Genomic DNA, 27,118 nt, shown 5'->3' on the forward strand with positions numbered 1-27,118 from the left:
CCCATTTAATGTATTTGTTCTTCTAAATATTGTGAGGCAGGATGGGAACTTTAAAGATGGGGCATAGAGGACTTAGGCACAGACAGCACATCCCACAATCATATTGCTAGAATACTGTGAAGGAAGAGCTCTGAAATTACAGTCCCCACTGCCCTGGCGAACAATTTACAGGACAGGGTGTGTCAGGAGGAGAAACGCCCATTGCAACCAAGGGGAAGCCTTTGTGAGAAGATTACTTCAGGACCTTCCCTGTCAGCCAATCACACCCCTGATCCTGTGCTCGTAATCAGTCCAGAGACTGTGTGAAATGGTCAGCTGGGGGTTCGTCTCTTCTACCTCTGTCAGCAGCATCTGAATTTCCTCATCATAGGAAGATTTATTCAGGCTGGGAAAATACAAAAAAAAAAAAAAGAGTTTTCTTGACTTGACCCATGATGGTTGGCCTCTCTACACCCCAGTGGCTACTTCCTCTCCACTCTTTCCTAGAAACGGCTGGGAGAGTTGTACTGACTGTGCAAAGAATGCACGAAACTTTCCTAGAGACTAGGAAAGTGAGGAAGAGGAATGTGAACCGTTTTGTTTATCCTCTGCAGGTCATCGGGGTTGGGGCAAACGGAAGGCATTCACATATTCATTCTACAGACATCAACTACACACGCTCTAAATGCAAACATAATGTTCCAAACAATATTAACTGCTACTCTTGAGGAAATGTACTTCTGGGTCAAGACTCCGCTCGGTCCTTTACGGAACCCCTTCCAGCTCTGAGTTGGGGTTACGTCTTTGTGGGCAAGGTAAATAGGAGATGGTGTTTACAGGAAAGCCATCATTCTTGCCTGGGGGTGATTTTGCCTCTCGGGGGACATTTGACAATGCCAGGAGCCTTTAAAAAATTTTCAGGGAATAGATGTGATAGGCATTCTTTTTAAAAGTTAGTTAATTAAAATTTCATTGAGATATAATTGACACACAACATTGTGTTAGGTTAAGGTGTGCAATGCATTGGTTCGATACGTTTACGTATTGCAAAATGATTACCACCACAGCGTTAACTAACACCTCTATCATATTGCACAATCTCTCTCTTTTGATTGAACAATTAAAATCTTGTCTCTCCGCAATTTTGAAGTTTTTTGTTTTGTTTTGTTTTTATTGGCCACGTGGCTTGCAGGATCTCGGTTCCCCAACCAGGGATTGAACCAGGGCCACAGCGGCGAAAATGCAGAGTCCTAACCACTAGACCACCAGGGAAGTCCCTGAAGTTTCCATTTTTGATCATCATGACTGGAGGGAGGTGTCCCGGGGAATGGAATGTGTGGGCAGCGACCAGAGATGCTACCCAACCTCCTGTGATGCACAGGACAGCTCCACATAGCAAAGAAATCTCCAGCCCAAATGTGAACCATGCCCATGCGGGGCAAACCCACGGCAGTCTAACCTCCCTCTGAGGTCACTCACCACCGGGGGAAACAGTGTCCACTCACCCAAGCGTCTGCAGGCCACATTCCAGCCTGATCAAGGCTTCACACAGCACCACCGCCCCATCACGGTCCATGCTAATCCATTCCAAGTTCACGCACCTCAGTGATTTGCAGAGAGTGAAAGCCAAGGCCAGGTCCTCACAACAGGCAGAGGTGAGTTCACACATCTCCAACCTGCACGGGGAAACACCACCTCGAAATGCGGATTCCACGCCTCTGAGAGGAGACTTTGCCATCTAGACACGTCCTCCTCCACGGGGGCACATGTGGCAGTGTCTGGAGACATCTGACACACACGAGGAGTGCTACTAGCATCTCATGGGTGGAGAGAGGCCAGAGATGCAGCTAAACATCCCACAATGCACAGAACAGCCCGCTTCCCCACACAGCAAAGAACCACCCAGTCCCAGATATCAGCCGTGCCAGGCGTGAGCAAACCCTGGTTTCACGGCTGGCATTTTACTTATCAGATTGTTCCAGACACACTTGTTTTCAAACATGCTTCCCCTTCATCCCTTTAATCCTCTAGCTTTTCCTCTTCTTGAAGTAGGTAAGCTTTCCCAACATCACTGGACACTCACCCAAGAGTCTCTAATTTACACTTAGGATGCTTCAAAGCTTCACATAACTGTTTGACACCAGCATCATATATCTTATTGTTCCCTAGTTTCAGGGTTTTTAGTTTCTCACTGTGAATAAGAACAGCAGCGAGGTCCACACAGCAAACAGAAGTGAAGCAACAGCCCACCAACCTGGAGGAAAAAAAATACACAAAATTCTCCTATACACACAAATATATACGATCATGAGGTCCATATACACACAGATATATACGCTCATGAGGTCCATATACACACAGATATATGCGATCATGAGGTCCATATACACACAGATATATACGATCATGAGGTCCATATACACACAGATATATACGACCATGAGGTCCATATACACACAGATATATACGATCATGAGGTCCAATCTGGAATGGCTTCACTTATGTTCACTTATTCCTGTAAAGGTAGAAATACTCATGTACTCCTAAGATGATGATGACGGTAGAGATGAAACAACGTCTCCACTTCTCCACTTTCTTCACTCTGCCCAGGCTCCCTGCAGTTCTCCTGTCTCTCCTGTCTCTCCTGTCTCTCCTGTGCTGCCTGGTCTCTCCCCCTGGGGCCTCTGCTCTTGCTGCCCGTCATACTCTTGGTCCAAATACCAGCGGGGCTGCCCCCTTACTCCCTCCAAGTCTCTGTACAAATGTCACCACGCTGAGGACTTCACTGAGCATTTCATATTATATCTCCTACGTATCTCCTGCCCCCAAGCTCACGACGTAGAGCTTCCATATGACCCAGCAATCTCACTCCTGGGCTTATATCTGGCGAAAACCATAGCTCAAAAAGATGCGTGCAACCCTATGTTCATTGCAGCAACATGGATGGACCTAGAGATTGTCCTACTGAGTGAAGTAAGTCAGACAGAGAAAGACAAATAGCATATGATATCGCTTATATGCGGAATCTAAAAAAAGGGTATAAATGAACTTATCTACAAAACAGAAATAGAGTTACAGTTGTAGAAAACAAATTTATGGTTACCAGGGGGAAAAGAGGGGTGAGGGATAAATTGGGAGATTGGGATTGACCTGTACACACTACTATATATAAACTAGGTAACTAATAAGGACCTACTGCCTAGCACAGCACCTCTACTCAATACTCTGTAATGACCTCTGCGGGAACAAAATATAAGAAAGAGCGGATATATGTGTCACTGACTCACTTTGCTGCACAGCAGAAACCAGCACCGCATTGTACATCAACTCTCCTCCAGTAAAAATTAATTTAAAATAGTCAATAGTGCTGACTGAGAAACCACGATAGATGCAGATATGCACACATACTGGCAACTTCACACTCACAGGTGTGTGCCTCCATGTGGGTGTATGTGTATCGATGTGTGTGCACGCCACTCCGTGGAAACAGGGACGACAGAGGGTTTCGTTTACCGATTTACCTCATCTGCCCGGTAAAAGGAACGACTGATCCTCAGGCTGTGCCGTTCACTGCGTGCTCCGATGGGCCAGCCAGCGATGATAGCACTTTATGTGCATTATTCCCAGTGGTCGCCTCCATCTTTGCTTTTTTAATTGAGGTACAGTTGTTTTACAGTGTTAGTTTTTACTGTACAGAGACGTGGAGTTCCCTGTGCTATACAGCAGGTTCTCATCAGTTATCTATTTTACACATAGGAGTGTATATATGTCAATGCCGATCTCCCAGTTCATCCCACCACCCCACCTCCATCTTTTGAGGTGGGAAATATAATTATCCTCACGTTACACTTGGGGAGAGGTGAGGAACCCTCACAAGGTCACACAGCTAGTTTAGGGCACCTGGGACTCCATTTCCGGTCTCTCCAAGGGCAGAGATCCAACTCCAGAGTAGCAGACCCTACCGAGTCCTGACAAGCCCTAGAGTCAAGACACACACGCATCAGCGAGCCCCAGAGATATCACGTGGGATAAACATGTAGCCTAGTTTTTTTTTTTTCTTCAGCAGACTCCATGCTTTTCCCCCCTTCCTGTTTCCTTCCCAGGATGCCCACAGCCAAAAAGGAAACGCTGACATTCAAGCAAATCACAGCCAGACCTACCACAACTCCTCTAGGTTGCAGTTCGGGTGTTTCAGTGATTCACATAGCGTTATCACTCCATCATCTTCCAGGAAATTTAACCCCAGATCGAGAAAAGACAGGGATTTGTTGCACAGAAGGACTTGGGAGATGTAGTCGCAGGCTACAGAGGTGAGGCAACAGTACGTCAATCTGCAAAGACACACATACTTCATCCGTCAACCTACTTAAGCTCTATAGCGTCATATTTTCATGAAACTCCATGTAAAAACTTTCTTGTACTTCGTGGTCACTTAGAAAAAATAGGAGGATTAAAATGTGCAGCAGGTGTGGAAATACAGAAGGATGTGGACTACAGGGTCCCAAACTGGGGAACGGAATCTCAGATCCCAGTTCCAAGTCAGATCACCACCAGCTGGATGAACTTGGACAAAATCATCCCTTCTCTGTGACACAGTGTGCTTATTATTTGTAATAGCTGGACAACATCCTATTTCACATTCTTCTTTTAAAATGTTATTTTAAAAAATTTGTGGTTATGAGTTCTTGTCTATTCAACATTGGGAATCTAGAAAATAGAGGGAAACATATGATACAAGTTGCAACCGGGCAGATCAAGACTGAATATGACCTCTGAATGTAGTTGGTTTAGCTGACATTTCATGCGGAATTCTACACTTCTAACTATCACACACAAGCCAGATACCTGGGACTCCACAGCAGATGGTTACACGGCAAATAACAGGTGGAAAGGATCAGGAACCCACCTTGGGTGGGGCAGGCACGGTCCAGTTCACCTCACTCCACCAGCTCCCCCATCCACCCACTGACTCCCGTTACCTCCCTGGCCCCTTCAGGGGCATCTCAGAATGTCACCTTTGGCAGGAAGTATACTCAATTCTTTGATTAGCAAACACTACTCACTCATGGTGGGCTTTCCCTTTCAGTTTTTGAATTTTTGAAATCAGACAATAAGCAACTGATTCCTACTTTTTTGGATGAAATATGCTTTCTCTAACATTTAAAAAAATTAAGACTTTAATGGTTACATAATATAATCTCTGACGGTTCCATGACCCTACAATTATACATTTCCTGAATCTCTGCATTTGTATTTTTATACTTTCTGCCATTTTAAGTTATACGGAATTAACACCTTGCATCAAAAATTTTTGGAAGTTCTGAGGTTTATTATTAAATAGACTTTTCATTTGTTTCTTGATTTATTAGCCAACCTACTTTGCAAAACAAACTTAGTGCTTTCGATCATACTATAAACTTGCCCATTTTGCAGAATTCTGGCCAAGTGGAATATATTTTTTAAATTTGCGCTTTTGTTTAAAAGGGTATTAAATATTTAAATATTAAAAATATTAACTACTAAAAATAGGTTGAACATTAGTGGATTGGGGTAAGGGCTATAAGAGAATTTTTGTGCTATTTTTCCAACTTTTCTGCAAGTCTTGTTTTTATTTTGAAACTAGTTCAAAATAAAGTTTAAAAAAAAGGGTTGAACATTTTTTTCTTTTAAAATTACTAGTGACTTTCTTGCATCTTTAGTAGTCTTTCATTTTTAAGGAATAAAGATTCAAGTTTAAAAACAACAAAAAATTTAAATGATGTATTTTGAAGAACTCTTAGATAAACACAGCCCGGTTAAGTGACCAGTTGTTGAATACACTTTAATGCTACTTATTGTATAATATCACACAGGATTTAATAGCCAAATCCTTTCATCTTCCAATATGTCATTTCTTTTGTATCTCTAAAGATTTTTTGGTCTAATCTTTATAGTGCAGAATTTGTTCCTTATTTTTTTACTAGTTTGGTTTTAATGTTTAATGTTCCTGGACCTTATTTTAGTTTGGATTTTCCCTTACAGTCTAAAAACTCATCTGAGTAATAATATTCTCACCTTCTACGGTAAATACCACTTTGGGTGGGTATGTAATACACGGGTCTATATACACATACACACCTGTGCACGCACATACACACAAAGAAAAGTTTTGTTTCTAGACGACTTATTCGCTTCCATAGACTTGGGTGTTCTTGCACCTGTACCGTACTTTAAGGCATTTTTTTATTTAGCACTGAGTTTCTCCTGTGGCCTCACTGGGTAAATAGAAAACCCTTTCTCTTGCCCCTAACAAGGAAGCAGTTTGTTTTATATCTTAGCAACAAGAAAGAAGTGGAGACATTGTTCCCAGCGATAACCTAGAACCTATGCAACCCCACACTGGCAAGTAATCACATGAATTCCTTTTTCTTCATTATTTATACTGTCCCTCTCCCCAGCCCCCAGTACACCTACAGAGACATCATCCTTCTTCATGATCACCAAGATTTACTGGGCTCCAAATTAGATGCCAGGCGTCTAAGGGCTAGTCTTACATCTCTTGAATTCAACCTCGTGGCTCCTCTGGGGGGCAAATATTTGTACCTGCTCCATTCTGCTGGACCGTTCAGGGTCCATGGGCATGCTCTGCCGTCTGCCCCCTCCCCCAGGGCTCCCCTCCCCCATGCTGACTCACAGCAGTGCCTCCAGGGCACAGGCTGGATCCTTCAGGGCGTCACACAACACCCTCACTCCTTCGTCCTTCAGGGGATTGTCTACCAAGGAGAGAAGCTTCAGCTTCTTGTTATGGACGAGAACAGAGGCGATGTCTTCGCAGGCTTCGTCCGTGATGTCACATTTTCCCAACCTACACGAGAGACACATGTGGTGGAATGGCGTATGCACAACTGACCCTGGACCACATCCTGGCTCCTAATCCCGCACCCGCCAGCTCCAGACTTTGTAAAAGCACGGATGTAATTACATGACTCTCCTCACGAATCCCTTATTGCTTTAGGAAAGCAGCAAGTTAGGAAAACGTCTGAGCCCGTGCTTCTCAACAATGCTGTGGACAGCCGTCCACAGCAAAAAATGATCTGGACCTCAATGAGTCTGATTACCTGATTATTTATCATCAGTAGTGATAAGGTTGAGAAACCCTGGTCTGAGCCTTAATGCAGCTTAAAAGAACATCTCATGGGCTAGAGCAGGTTTCTCAACCTCAGCACTGTTGACACTGCGGGCTAGATCATTCCTTACTGTGGGGGCTTCCTGTGTGTTGTAGGATGTTGAACAGCATCCCTGACCTCTACCCACCAGATGTCTAGAGCATCCTTCCCATGTAATCATGACCATCAAAACTGCCTCCACAATTAACAAACACTAGTGACCTAATCATTTAGAACAAGCTCCTCCCTAAAGTGCTTTTTCCACTAGCTCACCCCTCTTCTGTTTGAGCAGAGTGAGTTCAACTTTCTTTCCTATTGCAATAGTCTTAACTCCTTCCTACTGCAAAATCTTTTTTTTAATTAAAAAAATGTTTTTTGATGTGGACCATCTTTAAAGTCTTTATTGACTCTGTTACGATATTGCCCCTATTTTTTATGTGTTTTGGCTTTTTGGAGCAAGGCATGTGGGATCTTAGTTCCCCGACTAAGGATCGAACCCACACCCCCCGCATTGGAAGGTGAAGTCTCAACCGCTGGACCACCAGGGAAGTCCCGCGATCATCTTAAATGAAATCTTCCTTGTTATGGAAAAAAAAAATGTCTCTAGATATGGACACCTCCTAACAGAGGATGAAACTATCCTCTGTTGAGAATTATTGGGCTGGAGAGAACCTGATTTTGAGGACTTCCCACTCCCAAAATACCAAACTGAAGGCAAGAGCACAGTTGGTCTACCCCAAAGAAGCAAAGATTCTACCTATAAGCTGTGTACAACTGACTCCTGGTTTCCTAGATCTGTTATCCAAGTCTTATGCTAACCATGTAAAATGAAACACTCTATGCCAATGGCATAATGTGAAACAGGGCCAATACTAAGGAATTTTGTAAGCTCCCCCTGAGTAGAGAGAGCTAGTGTAGAAGAAAAGAATTGTTATGATACGGAAACAGCTAGAATGCTAGATAGGGTCAATAACAAGGCTGTATGTTCAAACAACTCTTATTCATGGACCCTGTCTCTCCTGATGAATCTTGACAGGTGAAATTAACCAAGTGTATGTGATTATCATATTACTGGTGGAGAGAACAGTGTATTCTCTTGGTCGGTTTAATGAGTTGTTTTTGTTTATTGCTACTTCTGTTACTCCCTTTTGTTCTTCCTGCTGAAAAACGGATTGAGCCTGTTTAAGAAATCACCCAGTGACACTAAGGGCATCCCAGATCATTTTCAAGATGAAGAAGTGACTTTGGGCAAATCACTTTCCCTCCAGCCTCAACGTTCTCATCTGGCAGTTACAAGATCACACTTGTGATCATCCGTAAACTTTCTCATTTTAAGTTTCTCTATCTTCAGGAAAAAGAAATTGGAGTTACAGTTTTGGTATGGTCGGTTGAGAGCAGAGCCAAGGAGAATCAGATAAGGTGTCCATGAGAAGTAATTCAAGTGAGTACCAGAGAAAGGAAAGATGGGACAGACCTGAGAGAAAGCCTTGTCCTTTAGAATCCATCCATCCTCATCTTACTAGGAGGTCTACCCATATTGAGATGGTAGTGGTGAAATAAGTAACAGACAAAGACACAAAAGAAGATGGGCATATTCGAACTGCAAAGTTCACACTGGAAAAAAAAATATATCGTGGACAACCCCGAGACTTACAGCAGTGCTTCTATGTTACACACTGGGTGTTTCAGCGTCTCACACAGCTGCCTGACGTCCATATAGGAGAGGCCAGTGCCATAGAGGTTCAGGTATTTCAAATGAGGGTTATGAAGAATGGCCTTAAAGAAGTATAGGCTATTTGCAAGGTTCGAAGCAAAGTTATACCTGCAAAAGATGAGGAAATACGGTAACTCATGCAATGAAGTCCAAGCACAGAGCAAAATACCTGTTGCACAGTTCTTCCTACTTTCCATGCTTAGGCTCCCAAAATTTTTTGGGGGGTATCTGGTTACTGCTCCCTATAAATTCTCTCCGGGATCTTCAGACGCCAGATGAGATGGTCCCTGTTTCTGCGAAGTCCTTCCACTTCTGAATACTACCACAGATGCTATAAGGGAAGAGAATCAAACTTACCCCATATTAACCTCTAAGCACCATGAGGGGAGAAATACCATGTGTGGACCTCCTTGCATCCCAGGCCTGGCTCGGTGCTTCCCATCCAACAGAGACACACGTATTCAAATTACTGCGTGCCAAGCCAGACTCTTCCCCAAGGAAAGGCTCCACTCCTGTTTAGAAACTGAGGTTGTTTTTAAAAGGAGACAATTTTTAAAAGCTAAAATAAAAAATAAAATAAATAAAAAGGAGGCAATATATTGGGTCGGCCACAAAGTTTGCTTGGGTTTTCTATAAGATGTCCATCAACAGAGGAATGGATAAAGAAGATGTGGTACATATATACAATGGGATATTCCTCAGCCATAAAAAGGAACAAAAGGGCTTCCCTGGTGGCGCAGTGGTTGAGAGTCCGCCTGCCGATGCAGGGGACACGGGTTCGTGCCCCGGTCCGGGAAGATCCCACAGGCCGCAGAGCGGCTGGGCCCATGAGCCATGGCTGCTGAGCCTGCGCGTCCGGAGCCTGTGCTCCGCAACGGGAGAGGCCACAACAGTGAGAGGCCCGCATAACGCAAAAAAAAAAAAAAAAAAAAAAAAAAAAAAAAAAAAAAAAGAAAAGAAAAAGGAACAAAATAGGGGGCTTCCCTGGTGGCGCAGTGGTTAAGAATCCACCTGCCAATGCAGGAGACACAGTTCGAGCCCTGGTCCGGGAAGATCCCACATGCCACGGAGCAACTAAGCCAGGGCAACACAACTACTGAGCCTGTGCGCCACAACTACTGAAGCCCACTTGCCTAGAGCCTGTGCTCCACAACAAGAGAAGCCACCACAATGAGAAGCCCACGCACCGCAAAGAAGAGTAGCTCCCGCTCGCCACAACTAGAGACAGCCCAACAACGAAGACCCAACGCAGCCATAAATAAATAAATAATTTTTTTAAAAGAAAAGGAACAAAATAGTGCCAGTTGCAGAGATGTGGACAGACCTAGAGACTGTCATACAGAGTGAAGTCAGTCAGAGAGAGAAAAACAAATATTGTATAATATCGCTTATATGTGGAATCTAGAAAAATGGTACAGATTAACCTATTTGCAAAGCAGAAATAGAGACAGATATGTAGAGAACAAACATGGTTACCAAGGGGGGAAGTGGGGGTGGGATGAACTGGGAGATTGGGATTGACATATATACACTAATATGTATAAAATAGATAACTAATAAAAACCTGCTGTATAGCACAGGGAACTCTACCCAGTGCTCTGTGGTGATCTAAATGGGAAGGAAATCCAAAAAAGAGGGGATATATGTATACATATAGCTGATTCACTTTACTGTGTGGTAGAAACTAACACAACATTGTAAAGCAACTATACTCCAATACAAATTTTAAAAAATAAATAAATAGAATTACTAGTAGCTAAAAATAGAAAGTAACAACTTGGGTTGAATTTATATGGAACATATGATGTACTATTGAAATTCGTACTGAAATAAAATTTCTGAGTTTAAAAAAAACGGATTTCTTTTTAAAGGAGACAATTTTTAAAAGTTAAAATAAAAAATAAAATAAATACAAAGGAGACAATACATTGGGTCAGCCAAAAAGTTCGTTCAGGTTTTCTGTAAGATGTTACGGGAACACCCAAACGAAATTTGTAACCAACCCAACAGGTCATGGTTCAAGACTCAGGCTCCTGAGATAGAGAAAACCACATTAGAATATTTGCTTTTCCCCTGGATATTTTGCAAGGTTGGGCAAATTAACTTAATGGTGGAGTTTCTTCATGAAACAAGTAGAGAGGGTCATGATGGTTAAGAAATCATCATTTATTATAGTTCCTGGAACATGATCAGGCTTTGATTTTTTAGGGGTTTTTTTTAAGATTTTTTTTGGATGTGGATCATTTTTTTTCATTATCTTTTATTTGCACTTACTTTATTGATTTACTTATATATTTTTTCACCCATTTGTTTAGTAGGTTGTTTATTATTATTATTTTAACATCTTTATTGAAGTATAATTGCTTTACAATGGTGTGTTAGTTTCTGCTTTAGAACAAAGTGAATCAGTTATATATAAACATATGTTCCCATATCTCTTCCCTCTTGCGTCTCCCTCCCTCCCACCCTCCCTATCCCACATTTGTTACAGTATTCCTTCTTTTTTATGTTTTGTTTTTCTGGCCATGAGGCATGTGGAATCTTAGCTCCCTGACCAGGGATGGAACCTGCACCCGCACCCCCTGCACTGGAAGAAGTCTTAACCCCTGGACTGCCAGGGAAGTCCCAGGTTTTGATTTTTTAATAACATATATTAAATGTATAATATATATATACTTTTTAAAAATTTATATATGATTTATAAATACATACCACACAGCGTGGCTCTCGGTGTCATGATTTAAGTGTACCCTGACTTCTCCCCTCCTAATCGACGACTTTGAGAAATAACAAAGTAAATATTCTGCCATGTTCAAGCACTAAAATGTGAATTATGCATTGGCCAGAAATAAAAGACAGGTGTGAGGGACCCAACAGCCTGGAAGACTTGAAGGAATTCCTGGCAGAGTGATGCCCTAAACGTATGAACAATACCCAAGGCACTTCCTGCCCAAAGATGGATGCAGCCCAGGACAGCAGGGTGGGACTTGTAGGGATTTGAGGGAGGGGGTTAGTACTGTCAGGAGAAGACAGGCTGGCCCAGTGAACAAGGAGAAGCGCTACCATGGAAAGACAGGGAAGGCCCTTGATGTGCCGGTGACACCTGTGAGAAATGGGGGCGTCAGCAGGTCCTCTGAGCCACCTTGCCACTGAACACACCGTGATTCACAGGCCGGGCAGCTGCAGTGGACTCCGACACCGGGCCGGCAGTAAGCGTTGAGTCAGCAGACAAACGGAAAACAACCACAAGGGTGAACATCTAATCAATAATTGTCACCATCTACATCATCAGCGCGTATCAGCAACCTCTTGGAAAGGAGACAGACTAAAATGGAAGTGTTGGCAGTAACGCAGTTTGTTGGGTTTTTTTTGCTTTCCTTAGAGTTAAGGAAAAAGTTAACAGAGCAAAAAGGGGGGTAGGAAGGGGAGGGATAAATGGGAAGATTGGGACTGACACACACACACTACTGTATATAAAACAGATAACTAATAAGGACCTACTGTATAGCACAGGGAACTCTACTCAATGCTCTGCAATGGCCTATATGGGAAAATTATCTAAAAAAAAAAGTGGATATATGTATATATATAACTGATTAACTTTGCTGTACACCTGAAACTAATACAACACTGTAAATCAACTATATGCCAATAAAAATTTTTAAAAAAAGCAAGAAGAGCAGAATCTCAACCATCAGCAACTTATAATGTTGGTGAACTAAGAACCATGCAACCTTGGAGCCAGGCTGATGGGTTCAACTCCTGGCTCCACCTCTTGCCATCTGTGTGACCTTGGGCATGTTTCTGAATCCTCCCAGGTTGTGGTTTTCTAGTGTGTACCAGGAGGTACTGAGACTGACCACCTCATTAAGTAATTAAAGGCATATAATGAGCTAATCCTGTGAAATACCTGTAATAGTTGCCGGACATGCTGAGTGCTATAGTGAGAGCTAAGTGGACATCTAATCTCTTTGCCTGAGATTTAAAGAGCTCTTACCTTGATGGAGTAAGTGAATCAAACAATGGTTAGTGTAAAAACCTGACACAATGAATAATCATTGATATAAAAATATTTTATAAGCTTGCTAATCTTTTCTTCACATTTTGTGTCCTAACTCTATAAAAATCTTAAGTTTATCTTGTTGATGTTAAAAGGAATGGTTTCAAGTTTTACCTCCCTACTGTAACAGAGAAAGCAATCCTGATCGTTTTCCTAAACTTAAGCACAAGCCTTCCCCCAAATTATTTTCTTTATTAATCATTTGTCAGTTCTAAGATTGAAAGGGCCCCAGTGAGAGCCAGAAATTAGGTTAAACAAAATTCCCACAGGGATCCATAATATTGAAATTTGGAGACTATTAGGGATAAACAAGAAACCTAAGCACTACCAAAACCGAGGATTTTTTTTAGAAGATGATCTATAACTGAACAATGGAAATGATCAATCTCTACATCTGGGAGTGAAATAATTCAGAGAAAGACACTATATGATCTCACTTCTATATGGGATCTTAGAAAAACACTAAACATAAATATTGGGTGGTTGCCAGAGATTGTGGGTTGGGAGGATGAAATGGTAGAAAGTGGTCAAAAGTTATAAACTTCCAGTTATGAGATAAATAAGTCCTGGAGGTCTAATGGTGACTATTGTTAACAACACTGTATTATATATTTGAAAGTTCCTAAGAGAGTAGATCTTAAAAGTTCTCATCCCAAGAAAAAAAAAATTGTAACTACACATGTAGGGCAATACATGTTAACTAAATAAACTTCTTGTGGTGATCACTGCAATATATACATGTATGGAATCATCACAATGTACCCCTAAAATGAGTACAACGTTCTATGTCAATTACCCCTAAAATGAATACAATGTTCTATGTCAATTACCCCTAAAATGTATACAATGTTCTATGTCAATTACACCTAAAATGAATACAATGTTCTATGTCAATTACACCTAAAATGAATACAATGTTCTATGTCAATTACACCTAATATGAATACAATGTTCTGTGTCAATTACACCTAAAATGAATACAATTCTATGTCAATTACCCCTAAAGTGAATACAATGTTCTATGTCAATTACACCTTGATAAAAACTGGGAAAAAATCTATATCTGCAAAGCTGAATTTAAGGAAATTCCCCGGGGGTCCAGTGGTTAGGACTCTGTGCTTTCACTGAGGAGGGCCTGGGTTCTATCCCTGGTTGGGGAACTAAAATCCCACAAGCACATGGTGTGCCCCCACCCCCCAAAAAATTGTTTTTTTAAAAGAGCTGATAGTAGGAAGCGGCTGCATTGCACGGGGAGATCAGCTTGGTGCTTTGTGACCACCTAGAGGGGTAGGATAGAGAGGGTGGGAGGGAGATGCAAGAGGGAGCAATATGGGGATATATGTATACATATAGCTGATGCACTTTGTTATAGAGCAGAAACTAACACAACATTGTAAAGCAATTATACTCCAATAAAGATGTTCAAAAAAAGGCTGAATTTAAGAAAAAAATCAATAGAATTCAAAGAAACAAGGGAAAAAAGGTTTAATATTCAACATGTATTGTCATCATTAAAGGATACAGTTGCAAGGGAGATGGTTTTAGACTCAAGTTTACTCAAACTTTTGACTCAAATTTGCTCCCGGTAGAGACTCTTGGAAAAGCTCTTGGTATAGTGACATAGGATGCACAATGAATTCAGCTGGAAACAATGAGTCACAGAAGCAAGAATGAGCTAAGAAATTGGCAAATGTTTCTAAAAGAGGCACACGCTTGTCAGTTACAACCTGATACCACATGGTATCTACACGGGAGATAAATGGTACAAGGTGGGAAATAGGTAGCAAAAGAAAGGCAAGGCATTTCAAGGGTGCTCCAGGTCAAAGAGCTACTTACTAACTCAAGATCTTCTCACTTCAAAGAGCAATCCTTAATCTCTGCAATCACGCCAAACTACCTGTTCATTCTCTTCACTGGACAAATACTTAAGTTCCAACTAGATACCAGGGTGCTGGGTGTATATAGACACGAATATGACAGTCCAGGACCCAGAACCCAGAGCTTACCTTCTGCTTGGAGGCAATTACAACAGAAGAGTGGCAATTTCGTAACTGATACTGAAATCAAACATAGGATGAGGTTCTAGAGTGGCTGGGCTGGGGGTCCGGGCTGCTTAACTGGGGGGAAGGGTGGTCAGAGAAGGCATTTGGAAGAGCTTGCCTGGTGGAAGTCTAGGGAAAGACTGACCGGAAAGGAGAGCAGCTGGAACAAACATTCTGAGTCAGGAATGAGCTCCATCAGGGGTTTGAAAGAAAGTTAAGTTCCGTGGGCCACAGCATACGATGGGGAAGCCGGTGAAGGATAAACCAGAGAGAAGGAAGGGAAAAGCTCAGATTCTGAATATTTTCCTAATGATGGGAAATCATGAAAAAGACTTCAAGGCATAATTTATTATTTTAAAAAAATCTCTCCACCTCCTAGAGTAATGAAAATAAGAACAAAAATAAACAAATGGGATCTAATTAAACTTGAAAGCTTTTGCCCAGAAAAGGAAACCATAAACAAAAAGACAACCCTCAGAAGGGAGAAAATATTTGTAAACGAACCAACCAACAAAGGATTAATCTGCAAAATATACAAACAGCTGTACAGCTCAATATCAAAAAAACAAACCACCCAATCAAAAAATGGGCAGAAGATCTAAATAGACATTTCTCCAAAGAAGGCATACAGATGGCCAAGAAACACATGAAAAGATGCTCAACATCACTAATTATTAGAGAAATGCAAATCAAAACTACAATGAGGAGGCTTCCCTGGTGGAGCAGTGGTTTGAGAGTCTGCCTGCCGGTGCAGGGGATGCGGGTTCGAGCCCTTGTCTGGGAAGATCCCGCATGCCGTGGAGCAACTGGGCCTGTGAGCCACAACTGCTGAGCCTGCGCGTCCGGAGCCTGTGCTCCACAACAAGAGAGGCCGCGATGGTGAGAGGCCAGCGCACCGCGATGAAGAGTGGCCCCCGCTCGCCACAGCTGGGGAGGGCCCTCACACGGAAACAAAGACCCAACACAGCCAAAGGTAAATACATAAATAAATAAATTTATAAAAAAAAAAAACTACAATGAGGTGTCACCTTACACCAGTCAGAATGGCCATCATCAAAAAATCTACAAACAATAAATGCTAGAAAGGGTGTGGAGAAAAAGGAACCCTCTCGCACTGTTGGTGGGAATGTAAATTGGTGCAGCCACTATGGAGAACAGTATGGAGGTTCCTTAAAAAACTAAAAATAGAACTACCATATGACCCAGCAATCCCACTACTGGGCATATACCCTGAGAAAACCATAATTCAAAAAGATACATGCACCCCTATGTTCACAGCAGCAGTATGCACAATAGCCAAGACATGGAAACAACCAAAATGTCAATTGAAAGAGGAATGGATGAAGAAGATGTGTTACATGTATACAATGGAATATTACTCAGCAATAAAAAAGAACAAAATAATGCCTTTTGCAGCAACATGGATGGACCTAGAGATAGTCATACTGAGTGAAGTAAGTCAGACAGAAAAAGACAAATATATGTGGAATCTTTAAAAAATAATACAAATGAACTTATTTACAAAACAGAAACAGACCCACAGATTTCGAAAACAAACTTATGGTTACTACCAAAGGGGAAAGGGGGTGGAGGGAGGGATAAATTAGAGGAGTTTGGGATTAACATATACACACTACTATATATAAAATAGATAACCAACAAGGACCTACTGTATAGGACAGGGAAATCTACTCAGTATTCTGTAATAATCTATGTGGGAAAAGAATCTGAAAAAGAATGACTGTATGTGTAACTGAATGACTTTGCTGTACACCTGAAACTAACAAAACATTGTGAATCAACTATACTCAAATATAAAATAAAAATTAAATTTAAAAAATTTACATAGAAAAAAAAGTATTTCTGTACATAAATGCAGTCTCTCCACTAGAGAAACACCTCCTTTCCGTGACTACCTACCTTTAATAAAAAGCATTCTTTTTACCCTAAAAAAAAAAAAAAGTATCAGATGTGGTGCTCCAAGGACAGTGGTGCTTCAAGGACAAAGCATGACGCTGTCTGAAAAAGTTCCAGCGTTACACCCCCTACTGGACTCTTAATCGCCCTCCCCACCCTGTTGCCATGGTTATGAAATTCCTGAGCCCACCTGGGTGATGCCCACCTGGGCAACAGGACCTGTCCCAAATAAGGAAAGGCATCTGGCCTGCCTCACTCCCACCCTATAGAAGGAAGCTATATGTGCCTGGACCAGTCAGTAAACGAAATTTTCACCTCAGACCATTCCTTTGTTTTCTGGCTATAAAAACTGATCAATAGCACATGTACAGGCCCGACTCTCCCAGACGACTGGGAAGTCCGCCCGCTGTTCTGGTAGTGACACTGCCCTCTAATAAATTCTGTCTTCTTTACATTCTGCCTTGTGTCTGGACATTCTTTTCCAACCCGCTTTGGACCAGGACATCAGAGAAGGACTGTGAGCCTCTCTGTGCTTCTGGTACATGTTTTGTAAAAGGGTGATGACAAGATTGTTATGAGGGTTCAAAGACAAAGGAGAAAATTAATATTAAGCAACCATCTCTGTGCCAAAGAAGTGTTCTATACATGTTACCTATTCTCTGTGCTATTCTTCTTATTTTTCTCTTTTATGAACTTCACGCTCTTTTCCCACCTGTCCTCAGCACCCTCCTCCTGCGTTACCTGGGAAACATCTATTCTGAGTCCATCATCATCCCAGCAAACATCACCAACCACCAGGACTGTTCCCTCTTAGGTTCCCCAAGCAAGTGTTATTGTACACGTCACTATAGTTAAAACATCTGTTACAGAGAAATGGAAACGGGGGCCACAGTTCAAACACATCCCTACACCAAAACACACGCAGTCTTGTAACACAATGGTAAAACCGATGTCCTCAAAATGCCGATTCTGCTTCTTAAACAAACTTAAGATTTCTCCAAGTCGGCATGAACTTGCAACTCCCCAGCTAACTGGCTGTGCACAAGTGAGCTGATGCCATGGGAAGGAAGGTATAGTTCTAAGGACCACTCACAGCAGAAAAAAAAATGTCCTTTCTCATCCAGGCTTTGTAACCTGAGCTGTAGCTACTGGGAACTGAGCTTCTTGACCACATTCAGTTTTAAAGTCTCTCTGTTTGTCCACAGTTTGTGTCTCACTGAGTAAAACATTTGAATCAAGGAAAGCACTCAGCATTTTCTTTTGAAACACTGGATTGTAGCTTGGGTTTTCAAAAGAAGACAGAGTAGAAAGAATGCCACCCTGCTATTGACTTAAACAATAGGTGAAGATCCGACTTACACGAACTTCTGGAGTTTACAGACAGGCTGAGCCAGCGTCCTGCAGAGAATCGCCAGGGAGGCCTCGTCGAACTGACAGTTGTCCAAATCTAACATCTGGAAGTTCTCGCTGGCAGTAAATGCGGAGCAGAGATCCCGCCAGAGGGAGAGCTTCTCGATGGTACTACAGGAAGACAAACACCGTGATTCTCCAGCGGCTCAATTCAACTAGTTCCTTAGAAAACTAAGAACAGAGCTAGCATGGGACCCAGCAATCCCACTGCTGGGCATGTATCTGGAGAAAACCATGGTTCAAAAGGACACAGGCACCCCAGTGTTCATTGCAGCAATGTTTACAATAGCCAGGATGTGGAAGCAACCTAGATGTCCATTGACAGATGAACGGATGAAGAAGATGTGGTCCAGGGACTTCCCTGGTGGCCCAGTGGGTAAGAATCTGCACCTCCAATGCAGGGCGCTCAGGTTCGATCCCTGGTCGAGGAACTAGATCCCACATGCATGCCACAACTAAGAGTTTGATGCTGCAACTAAGACTCCACATGCTGCAACTAAGAAGCCCACAGGCCGCAACTAAAGATCCTGCATGCCACAACTAAACATGCCACAATGAAGATCCCACGTGCCACAACTAAGACCTGGCACAGCCTAAATAAATAAATAAATATTTTTTAAAAAGCTGTTCGTATTAAAAAAAAAGATATGGTCCATATATACAATGGAATATTACTCAGCCATAAAAAAGAATGAAATAATACCATTTGCAGCCACATGGACGGACCTAGAGATAATCATACTAAGTGAAGTAAGTCAAAGAAAGACAAATATCATATGATATCATCTATATGCAGAATCTTTAAAAAATGATACAAATGAACTTATTACAAAACAGAAACAGAAAAACAAACAAACAGAAACAGACTCAACAGGCTTATAAAACAAACTTATGGTTACCAAAGGGGAAAGGTGGGGAGGGGATAAAGTAGGAGTTTGGGACTGACACATACACACTACTGTATATAAAATAGACAACAAATAACCTACTGCATAGCACAGGGAATTCTGCTCAATATTCTGTAATAACCTAAATGGGAAAAGAATTTGAAAAAGAATAGATACATGTATATGTATAATTGAATCGCTTTGCTGTACACCTGAAACTAACACACCATTGTTAATCAACTATACTCCAATACAAAATAAATTTAAAAAAAAAAAAAGAATGCAGGGCTTCCCTGGTGGCACAGTGGTTGAGAGTCCACCTGCCGATGCAGGGGACATGGATTCGTGCCCCGGTCCGGGAGGATCCCACATGCCGCGGAGCGGCTGGGCCCGTAAGCCATGGCCGCTGAGCCTGCACGTCCGGAGCCTATGCTCCGCAACGGGAGAGGCCACAGCAGTGGGAGGCCCGCGTACCGCAAAACAATAAAATTAAATAAATAAAAACAAAATAAAATAAATTTAAAAAAGAATGCAGGTAAAAAACCAGAAAAAAGACATTTTCAACACACGAGAACACCATTCCCAGAGGCTCTCAAAGCTGACAGTCATAGTCAAACCTGAACAGGGAGAGAAGCAGTCAGATGCACTGAGTCAACATGCATGGCGGTCAAAGAAGTGAGCCGTGAGGCCAGGGCGACCAGGATCAAGCCCCATCTGAAACACTTGTGGGTTATGTGACACTGGGCAAGCATTCAACATTATTCTGCCTCTGTTTCCTCCTCTTTGGGGTGACAACACTCGACTGTTATGTGGACAAAGGTTGATATTTGGTGACCCATCAGCAAACGAGGAACTGTGTCCAAAAACATGACTGTACAGGTAGATGTAAGATAAATAAGTCGCAGGGATGTAAAGACCACAGTTAATAATACCAAATTGCATATTTGAAAGCTTCTGAGAGAGTAGATCTCTCTGTCTTGCTGTTCTGCATGACTTTTTTTCAGTTTGTTGAACAACAATCGATTTACAATATGATATGGACGTCAGGTGTACAACACAGTGCTTTGCTATTTTTATAGGTTACGCACTATACTATGTTAGGATGAAATATTGACTTCTTCCCTGCATTGTAGATTACATCCGTGTGACTTCTTTATTTCATAATGGCTAATTCATACCTCTTTGTCCCTTTTACCTATTTTGTCCCTCCCCCTCTCCATCCTCCTCTCCCCTGTGGGAACTGTTTGTTCTCTGTATCTATACTGTTTCTGTTTTCTTATGTTTGCTCGTTTGTTTTGTCTTGAATCGATTCCACATGTAAGTGAAAAGGTACAGCATTTGTCTTTCTCTCTCTGACTTACTTCACTAAGCTTAATACCCTCCAGATCCATCCATGTTGTCACAAATGACAAGATTTCATTCTTTTTTATGGCTGAGTAATATTCCATATATCTGACAATATCTATAAATATTACATCTGGTTATCCATTCATCTGTTGATGGACACTTAGGTTCCTTCCATAACTTGGCTATTATAAACAAGGCTGCTAGGAACATTGGGGTGTATATAAAAGTCTTCATCACTGGAAAAAAAATTCTGTAACTCTGTATGGTGACAGATGTTAACTAGACTTACTATGGTGATCATTCCACAGTATATACAAATATTGAAAATTATGTAGTACACCTGAAACTAATAATGTTGTATGTTAATTATACTTTTTGTCTCTTTGGCCAGGCCATGCAGCATGTGGGATCTTAGTTCGCCAACCAGGGATCAAACCCATGCCCCTGCAGTGGAAGCGCGGAGTCTTAACCACTGGACCGCCAGGGAATTATACTTTAATTAAAAAAAAAAAGACCATGAAAGGGGGTATGTATTTGAGAGCTGAAGTGTGAGCTGGTAGCCTGAGCCTGATGAAAGAATACAAGCTAAAATCAGCAAAGAGAAAAGACACATGGGCAAAATCCAGAGGAAACTAGGCATAAGCTTCCGAGCATCCCTTCCCAGTGGATTCACCAGGATATGCTAAAATGCTATGGGAAGGGGAAAAAAGCAGCATAGTCCTGGCAACAATAAAAACTGCTTACCTTTCAACTTGACATTGGCCCTATGAAGACATTTACCCCTGATTATACAGACAGAAATACTTAAGAAACACAGTTCATGGCCACACGGCTAGCAAATGGCAGTACGAGAACTCAAATCAACGTCTTTCTGACTACAAAAGCCATGTTTTTAAGTACAAAAATACAGTGATTTATGAAATACCCCTTGGGGGTTGGAGCAAGCTAAATATAAATATGGTGTGTGTGTAGGTTAGAGGGAGAGAATTAATAGATGGACTCACTTGGAGATGGATCCAGATTCATCTGAAAAGACATTTTCTATACACAGGTGAAATTTCTGCAAACTCTGGCAATGTTTCAGACAGAACGCAGATACTGTCAGTTCTTCAATGGTACCAATATAAATGTCAATTTCTTTGAAGAAATTCATCACTTGGATTACAAATTCTTGGTCCTGGGTCTCAAACAAACAATTGAACAATTCCTGGAAACTCACCACCATCTTACCGGGGTCACACTGACTTAAAGTTTCAAGGCTTTGAGTTACTTCCTGCTTTATGTCTGTGGACAGCGGAAAACCAAAAGATGTCTCCAGCATGTTTGTTATTTTTTCAGTTGAAAATGCAAACAGGAACAGCCCCATCCAGGACAAATGGGAGCAGGCTTCGCTCATGGCTGCTGTGACAAACTGGGTCACCTTTCCAATGACTGGGTGAGGCCGGTCCTTGGGTCGTTTGAACAGATAGAACAGGGCGGCACAAAATTCTTGGACACACGTGTGGATGAAGGTCAAGCAGTTGCCGCTCCTCTGAAGAAGTCTCACGTCCACCCACATCGAGGTGTCGGATTCAGACACCCCATTCCTCCTGAGATCCCCAGGGCAAAACAGAAACGTGCGAGTCCACATTCCCTCTGCAGCCAAGGTACACAGGCTTTGTAGTCGGGTTCTGTTCTGCTTAGGTGGACAGTTCCCACTTGCTGCTTTGAATACATTTGTCAAAAAGGACACATACAAACAAGTGATGCTTTCAGAGGCAATCTCCAGGTCTTCGCCTTTCTCCAGCTGCCACTTCAAGCAAGTGCAAACCAACCAGCAAACAAACGGGCTTTTGCACAAGACAAACAGCGGTCTCTTCTCTCTCACAAAACTGAAGGCTCTGGAGGATTTATTCTTCTCACGGAAGTAATGGGAGAAATACAGCTTCCTTTGGCGTTCAGAGAATCCTGGGAGACATATGCATTTTGTCTGACACAACAAGAAATAATTTTTTTTCATACCCATCTTTCCTAGGGCGATAAGCAGAGATGATTCTGGGAGCATCTGTTTGTGCAGCAAACTGCTCAGGACAATCTGCGTTGGCCGTTGCCTCTCCCAGTCACCGCACAGGTCAGCGTCAAGCGTCAGGTCAAATTTCAGTTCCTCCAAGCCATCCAGGATGAACAGGATTCTCTCTGGCTGGGAAAAAATGTCTTCGATGGGCTCTGAAGACTCAGGCCAGTCCCTGGAGATGAGCTCCACTAGGCTCGTGTCTGTAATACTGTTCATTTCACTGCCTTTGAGGAAGAAGACAAATGAGAACCTGTCCCTCCACAGGTTTCCCTCCGCCCATTCCAGCATCACTTTTCTCAAAAGCGTTGTTTTTCCAACTCCTTCAGGACCTTGCAAGATCACAGTGGGTGAGGGATTTCCAGGCTTGTCTGCAGTAAGGTAGACAGCATTCAGTTGTTCATATTCATCCTTTGTGGTTTCTTTGTAGAAATCCTCAGGAACTTCAAGGCAGGTCTCCTTTTCCCATATGTCTCGGAATTTTTTCTTCATGTGGTTTCTATATGGGTTTAGCTTATCTGAGTTAACGGGGACAGAATAGAAGACAATTAAAAAATGCACTCCAGGGCTCCCCTGGTGGCACAGTGGTTAAGAATCCACCTGCCATTGCAGGGGACATGGGTTCAATCCCTGGTCCGGGAAGATCCCACATGCCACACAGCAACTAAGCCCATGCGCCACAACTACTGAGCCCGCATGCCACAACTACTGAAGCCCACGCGCCTAGAACCCGTGCTCCACAACAAGAGAAGTCACCGCAATGAGAAGCCCGCGCACCGCGATGAAGAGTAGCCCTCGCTCACCGCGACTAGAGAAAAGCCCGCACGCAGCAACGAAGACCCAACGCAGCCAAAAATTAAATACATTTAAATAAATTTTAAAAATAAAATAAAATAAACATATGCATGTATGCCCATGCTTGGCCATGAAAATAAACAGTAACTCAAAGCCCTTATTAAAAAAAAAATACACTCCATCCTTGGGACTCAGATTGACCTCTACAGATTTACTCAGACACACATGCAAAGACTGATGTATATGCCCACATGGGACCAGGCTCCTGAACTCAGTTTTGTTAAGACCAAAATCTATCTGAATTCATGTCCGTGGAAACACCTGATCAAGATTGGAAGCCCATCTCAGAGCTACAGGCTACAGAAAGTGTGAATACTTGGGGATTACGTTTCAAACTAGAAGAGGGGTGTTAGCCCCCCCAGTCAAGAATTCATAAGCACTACTATTTATTTACTGAGGGCCACCCAGGAATCGGGGCTGAGAAAGTTGTCACTGGTACTTCATCTTCCATCTCTTCAACAACCCATTAAGATTCATTCTATGCCTACTTTACAGAAAAGTGTTGAGAGTTTATGTTACTTGGCTAATTTGGTTAATGAACAGATATTTGGGTCAGGTGTTTGTCTCAGTTGTCTGACTTGAAATCATAAAGTCTAGACTATTTCTGTTAAGACCATGCTGATTGCAATTTAATTTCAGAAATGCACCCTTGAACTGTCATTCTTTCAACCTGCCCTTATTATGTACCTTCCATGTTCAAGGCTATGCACTAGGGGAGATAAACAAATTACAAACATAGACAAGGACCATACCCTGCATTGAAGAAATATGAACTACGGTAGGTGAGGCCTTTCTGCATGTCTTCTGAGCAAAGGGCATTGCTAGTTTTGTTTAAGTATGTGTGACTAGGAAAAGAGTCTTGGAAATTAGGGAGCCTTTCTCTCTCTGGGACAGAGGAAGATTTGTTTATAAAAGTGGGTGATTTCAGGGAGGGGGAGGGATAAATTAGGAGTTTGGGGTTAACATATACACACTGCTATGTATAAAATAAATACCCAGCAAGGACCTACTGTATAGTACTGGAAACTATACTCAATATTTTGTAATAACCTATAAGAGAAAAGAATACGAAAAAGAATATATATATATGTGTATGTACGTATATATATATATATATATATATAAATGAATGACTGAATCACTTTGCTGTACACCTGAAACTAACACAACATTATAAATCAACTATACTTCAATTTTAAAAAATCATAATAAAGCCATGAAAACACATGAGAGAGAGAATCTGGAGAGCAGAAAAATACATAGAAATGCCAGGAGAGCTTCTATGGTCATGAACTCCAGTTTGAGGTGAAACACTAAAAATAACTAAGAACATATTTAAAGAGAAAAAAACTTTAATGGGTGATTTGTCTCATATTTTGTCACTTTTATTTGCCAGTATTTACAACTCAACTCATCTTATTTTCTGAGGGGAGACAAAACGGTGTATCCACCCAGAGGAGGATACCAAGCCATCAGTGAGCCAAAAATAACTGGTTTGGGTCAGCTCTGTCCCTTTTGGAAAAGTCATCTAACATGAGGAGACACCGTTTGACCTGCATCTTTTTCACTTGTAAACCTCAGAGCCGTGGTAAGAATGAAAAGACATTATGCATAAAAAGTTCTTCCTATAGCACCAGGGGCATATGTTCTCTATAATGATTTCCTCATCTTAGGACTCTGCCCAGTCTCTTGTGCAGGTCTGGTCAAAAGGATGTGACCTACATGGGGAAGCAACCTAAAAAAGAGGGGATATGTGTATATATCACTGATTCACTTTGCTGTACAGGAGAAACTAACACAACATTGTAAATCAACTATACTCCAATAAAAAAATGTTTGCATAAATTTTTTAAAAAAAGGATGGACAATAACCTTCATGGAATTCCATCTCAGCAGTCCTGGTTGTGCAGACACTAAGTCCCAGGTCATCTCCTGGAATAGCATTGACTCACCTTGGAACAGAAAAATGGGGAGCAGACACTTAGAGGAACGATTGGTCTCAGGCCACTACTCATCCACAGTCCATCATTGGCCCATGAATGACCAGAGTTGGCTTGCAATTCTTCTACTATTTCCAAGCGTCCTACTGACCTATACACATTCTCAACTGATGGAGGCATGGCCACTAACACACTAACAATGTGACCTTCATTATTAGGAGCTCCCAGTAAACCAACCTTCCCCCAAGGGTCCCTGCGCTGCATCCCTTTCATGACACTTACGTCTGATCTCGTCCCGAGCCTTCGTCCAGAGATCTCCCCGGTTGATCAGTAGAAAGAGACTCAGGGTCACATCCCATGCCAGGTTTCCTGGGTAATGCTTGCTCAACAGCTGTGACAGATTTTCTCGTGAAGCCTTCTTTAGCTCGGTCCACGGGATTGGCTTGAGTTTGAATTTCAGAGATTCTTGCTTGAGCAGCTCCTTAAATTTCCAGAACTCTTCCTTTTTGAGCTCCTCCAGGTACCACAGCAAACCAAAGTCAGAAAAAAAAGATTCAGCCATCTCGTCACAGGATTGTGGAGCTTGGACTTCTCCAGTGGGGTGCAGTGGGGGGAGGATCCTCAAAAACAAGGACTAAGTGATACCTGGGGAAGAATGATGTCATTATGGAGTTAAATCTCAGCAGTGTAAAGGGGCTTAAAATGATGGATATCATGCATTTCTTGTTTAAAACCTATCTTCCCAGCTTCACTTGGGGAAGGTACCCCATCCTTTCTCAACATTCCGAAATCATGTATGTGAATTCAGTGCTAGCAACTAAAAATGTGGTTTATACTAAATCAAATGTCAGGGAGCATTCTAACTACCTAAAATCATACTAAAGCTTTGAGGTTTATCAGTGTGGCCAGGCAAGGAAAAATCAGGGTATTTCTGACCTTGTGTCCCTACTGTGTATTGCGGGCACTTCTGAGAAGCATTGACTATTGACCTTGTGTTCTCATGGGACAGTCTATCTAAAGTTCAAAAGCCCATGTTATACTGAACATTCCTTGAAGGAAAACAGTTTCTGGTCTAGCCTGACTAACTTTTGAAGACTTAAAAAAAAAAAAAGAAATTAAAAGCCTAAAGATACGTCTTTGGTACATGGAAGTTTTGATGAATCCCTGAAAGATGGAAAGCAGAGAGCTGTGCCTGGAAAAATAAATTCAAAATTTCAAAATGAGGGCAGGAAAAGACAAATCCAAGGGCACACCAGCTTACATACTGTGGTCCTAGACAGAAAGAACTCTGAACAGCCATCTCAACGATGGGTCACGGAAGTACGTTTCAAAGAGCATTGGCCAACTCAGCCTCAGTGCAAAGAGAAGTGATGAAAAATGTTAATAGTTCCAGAAATTCCAACATCCATCTCATTGACGTTCCAAACAACAACAACAAAAAACCCAGAGGGAATAGAGGGAAGGAATAACTCATGGAAGAAAGCTTTCCAGATTTGAAAACTTGCATCTTCAGAATAAAAGACCTTGCCGAGTGTTAAGGAAAATGAAAGATAAAAGATCACATGATATTTAACTTTCATAATTTCAAAAATAAGGAAAGTCCTGAGTCTAGAGGAGTACTGTCCAATATAATGTGAGCCATGTTTGTAATTTTAAATTTTTGAGTAACCACATTAAAGAATTTAAGCAAACAGGGGAAATTCATTTTAATATTATATTATTTAACTTAGTCTATCTAAAACACCAATTCAACATGTAAACAACATTTTTTT

The 27,118-nt window shown here is 41.8% G+C and overlaps 1 protein-coding gene across 1 annotated transcript; it reads right to left on the minus strand.

Annotated features, from left to right (window-relative positions):
- Positions 1-252: 252 nt before the first annotated feature.
- Positions 253-25,908, minus strand: NLRP9 (NLR family pyrin domain containing 9). The gene is made up of 9 exons (XM_060131983.1): positions 25,629-25,908; positions 21,506-23,069; positions 18,217-18,378; positions 8,779-8,946; positions 6,653-6,823; positions 4,140-4,310; positions 2,063-2,233; positions 1,485-1,655; positions 253-385 (listed from the first exon to the last, which is right to left on the minus strand). The coding sequence occupies exons 1-9, from the start codon at positions 25,906-25,908 to the stop codon at positions 253-255; spliced, it is 2,991 nt and encodes a 996-aa protein (XP_059987966.1).
- Between the last annotated feature and the right edge of the window lie 1,210 nt (positions 25,909-27,118).

The sequence above is a fragment of the Lagenorhynchus albirostris genome, chromosome 19, assembly GCF_949774975.1.
Source record: "Lagenorhynchus albirostris chromosome 19, mLagAlb1.1, whole genome shotgun sequence".
NCBI lineage: Eukaryota > Metazoa > Chordata > Mammalia > Artiodactyla > Delphinidae > Lagenorhynchus > Lagenorhynchus albirostris.

Bases quoted from the DNA above. Each gene is read 5' to 3' on its own strand.
- NLRP9 (XM_060131983.1), bottom strand. From the start codon at position 25,908: ATGGCTGAATCTTTTTTTTCTGACTTTGGTTTGCTGTGGTACCTGGAG. The intron at 8,947-18,216 runs GTAAGTCGGATC...CATCTTTTGCAG, and splicing joins TGTAAACTCCAGAAGTTCGT to GTATAACTTTGCTTCGAACC. The intron at 4,311-6,652 runs GTGAGTCAGCAT...GTGTCTTTGCAG, and splicing joins TGTGCCCTGGAGGCACTGCT to ATTGACGTACTGTTGCCTCA.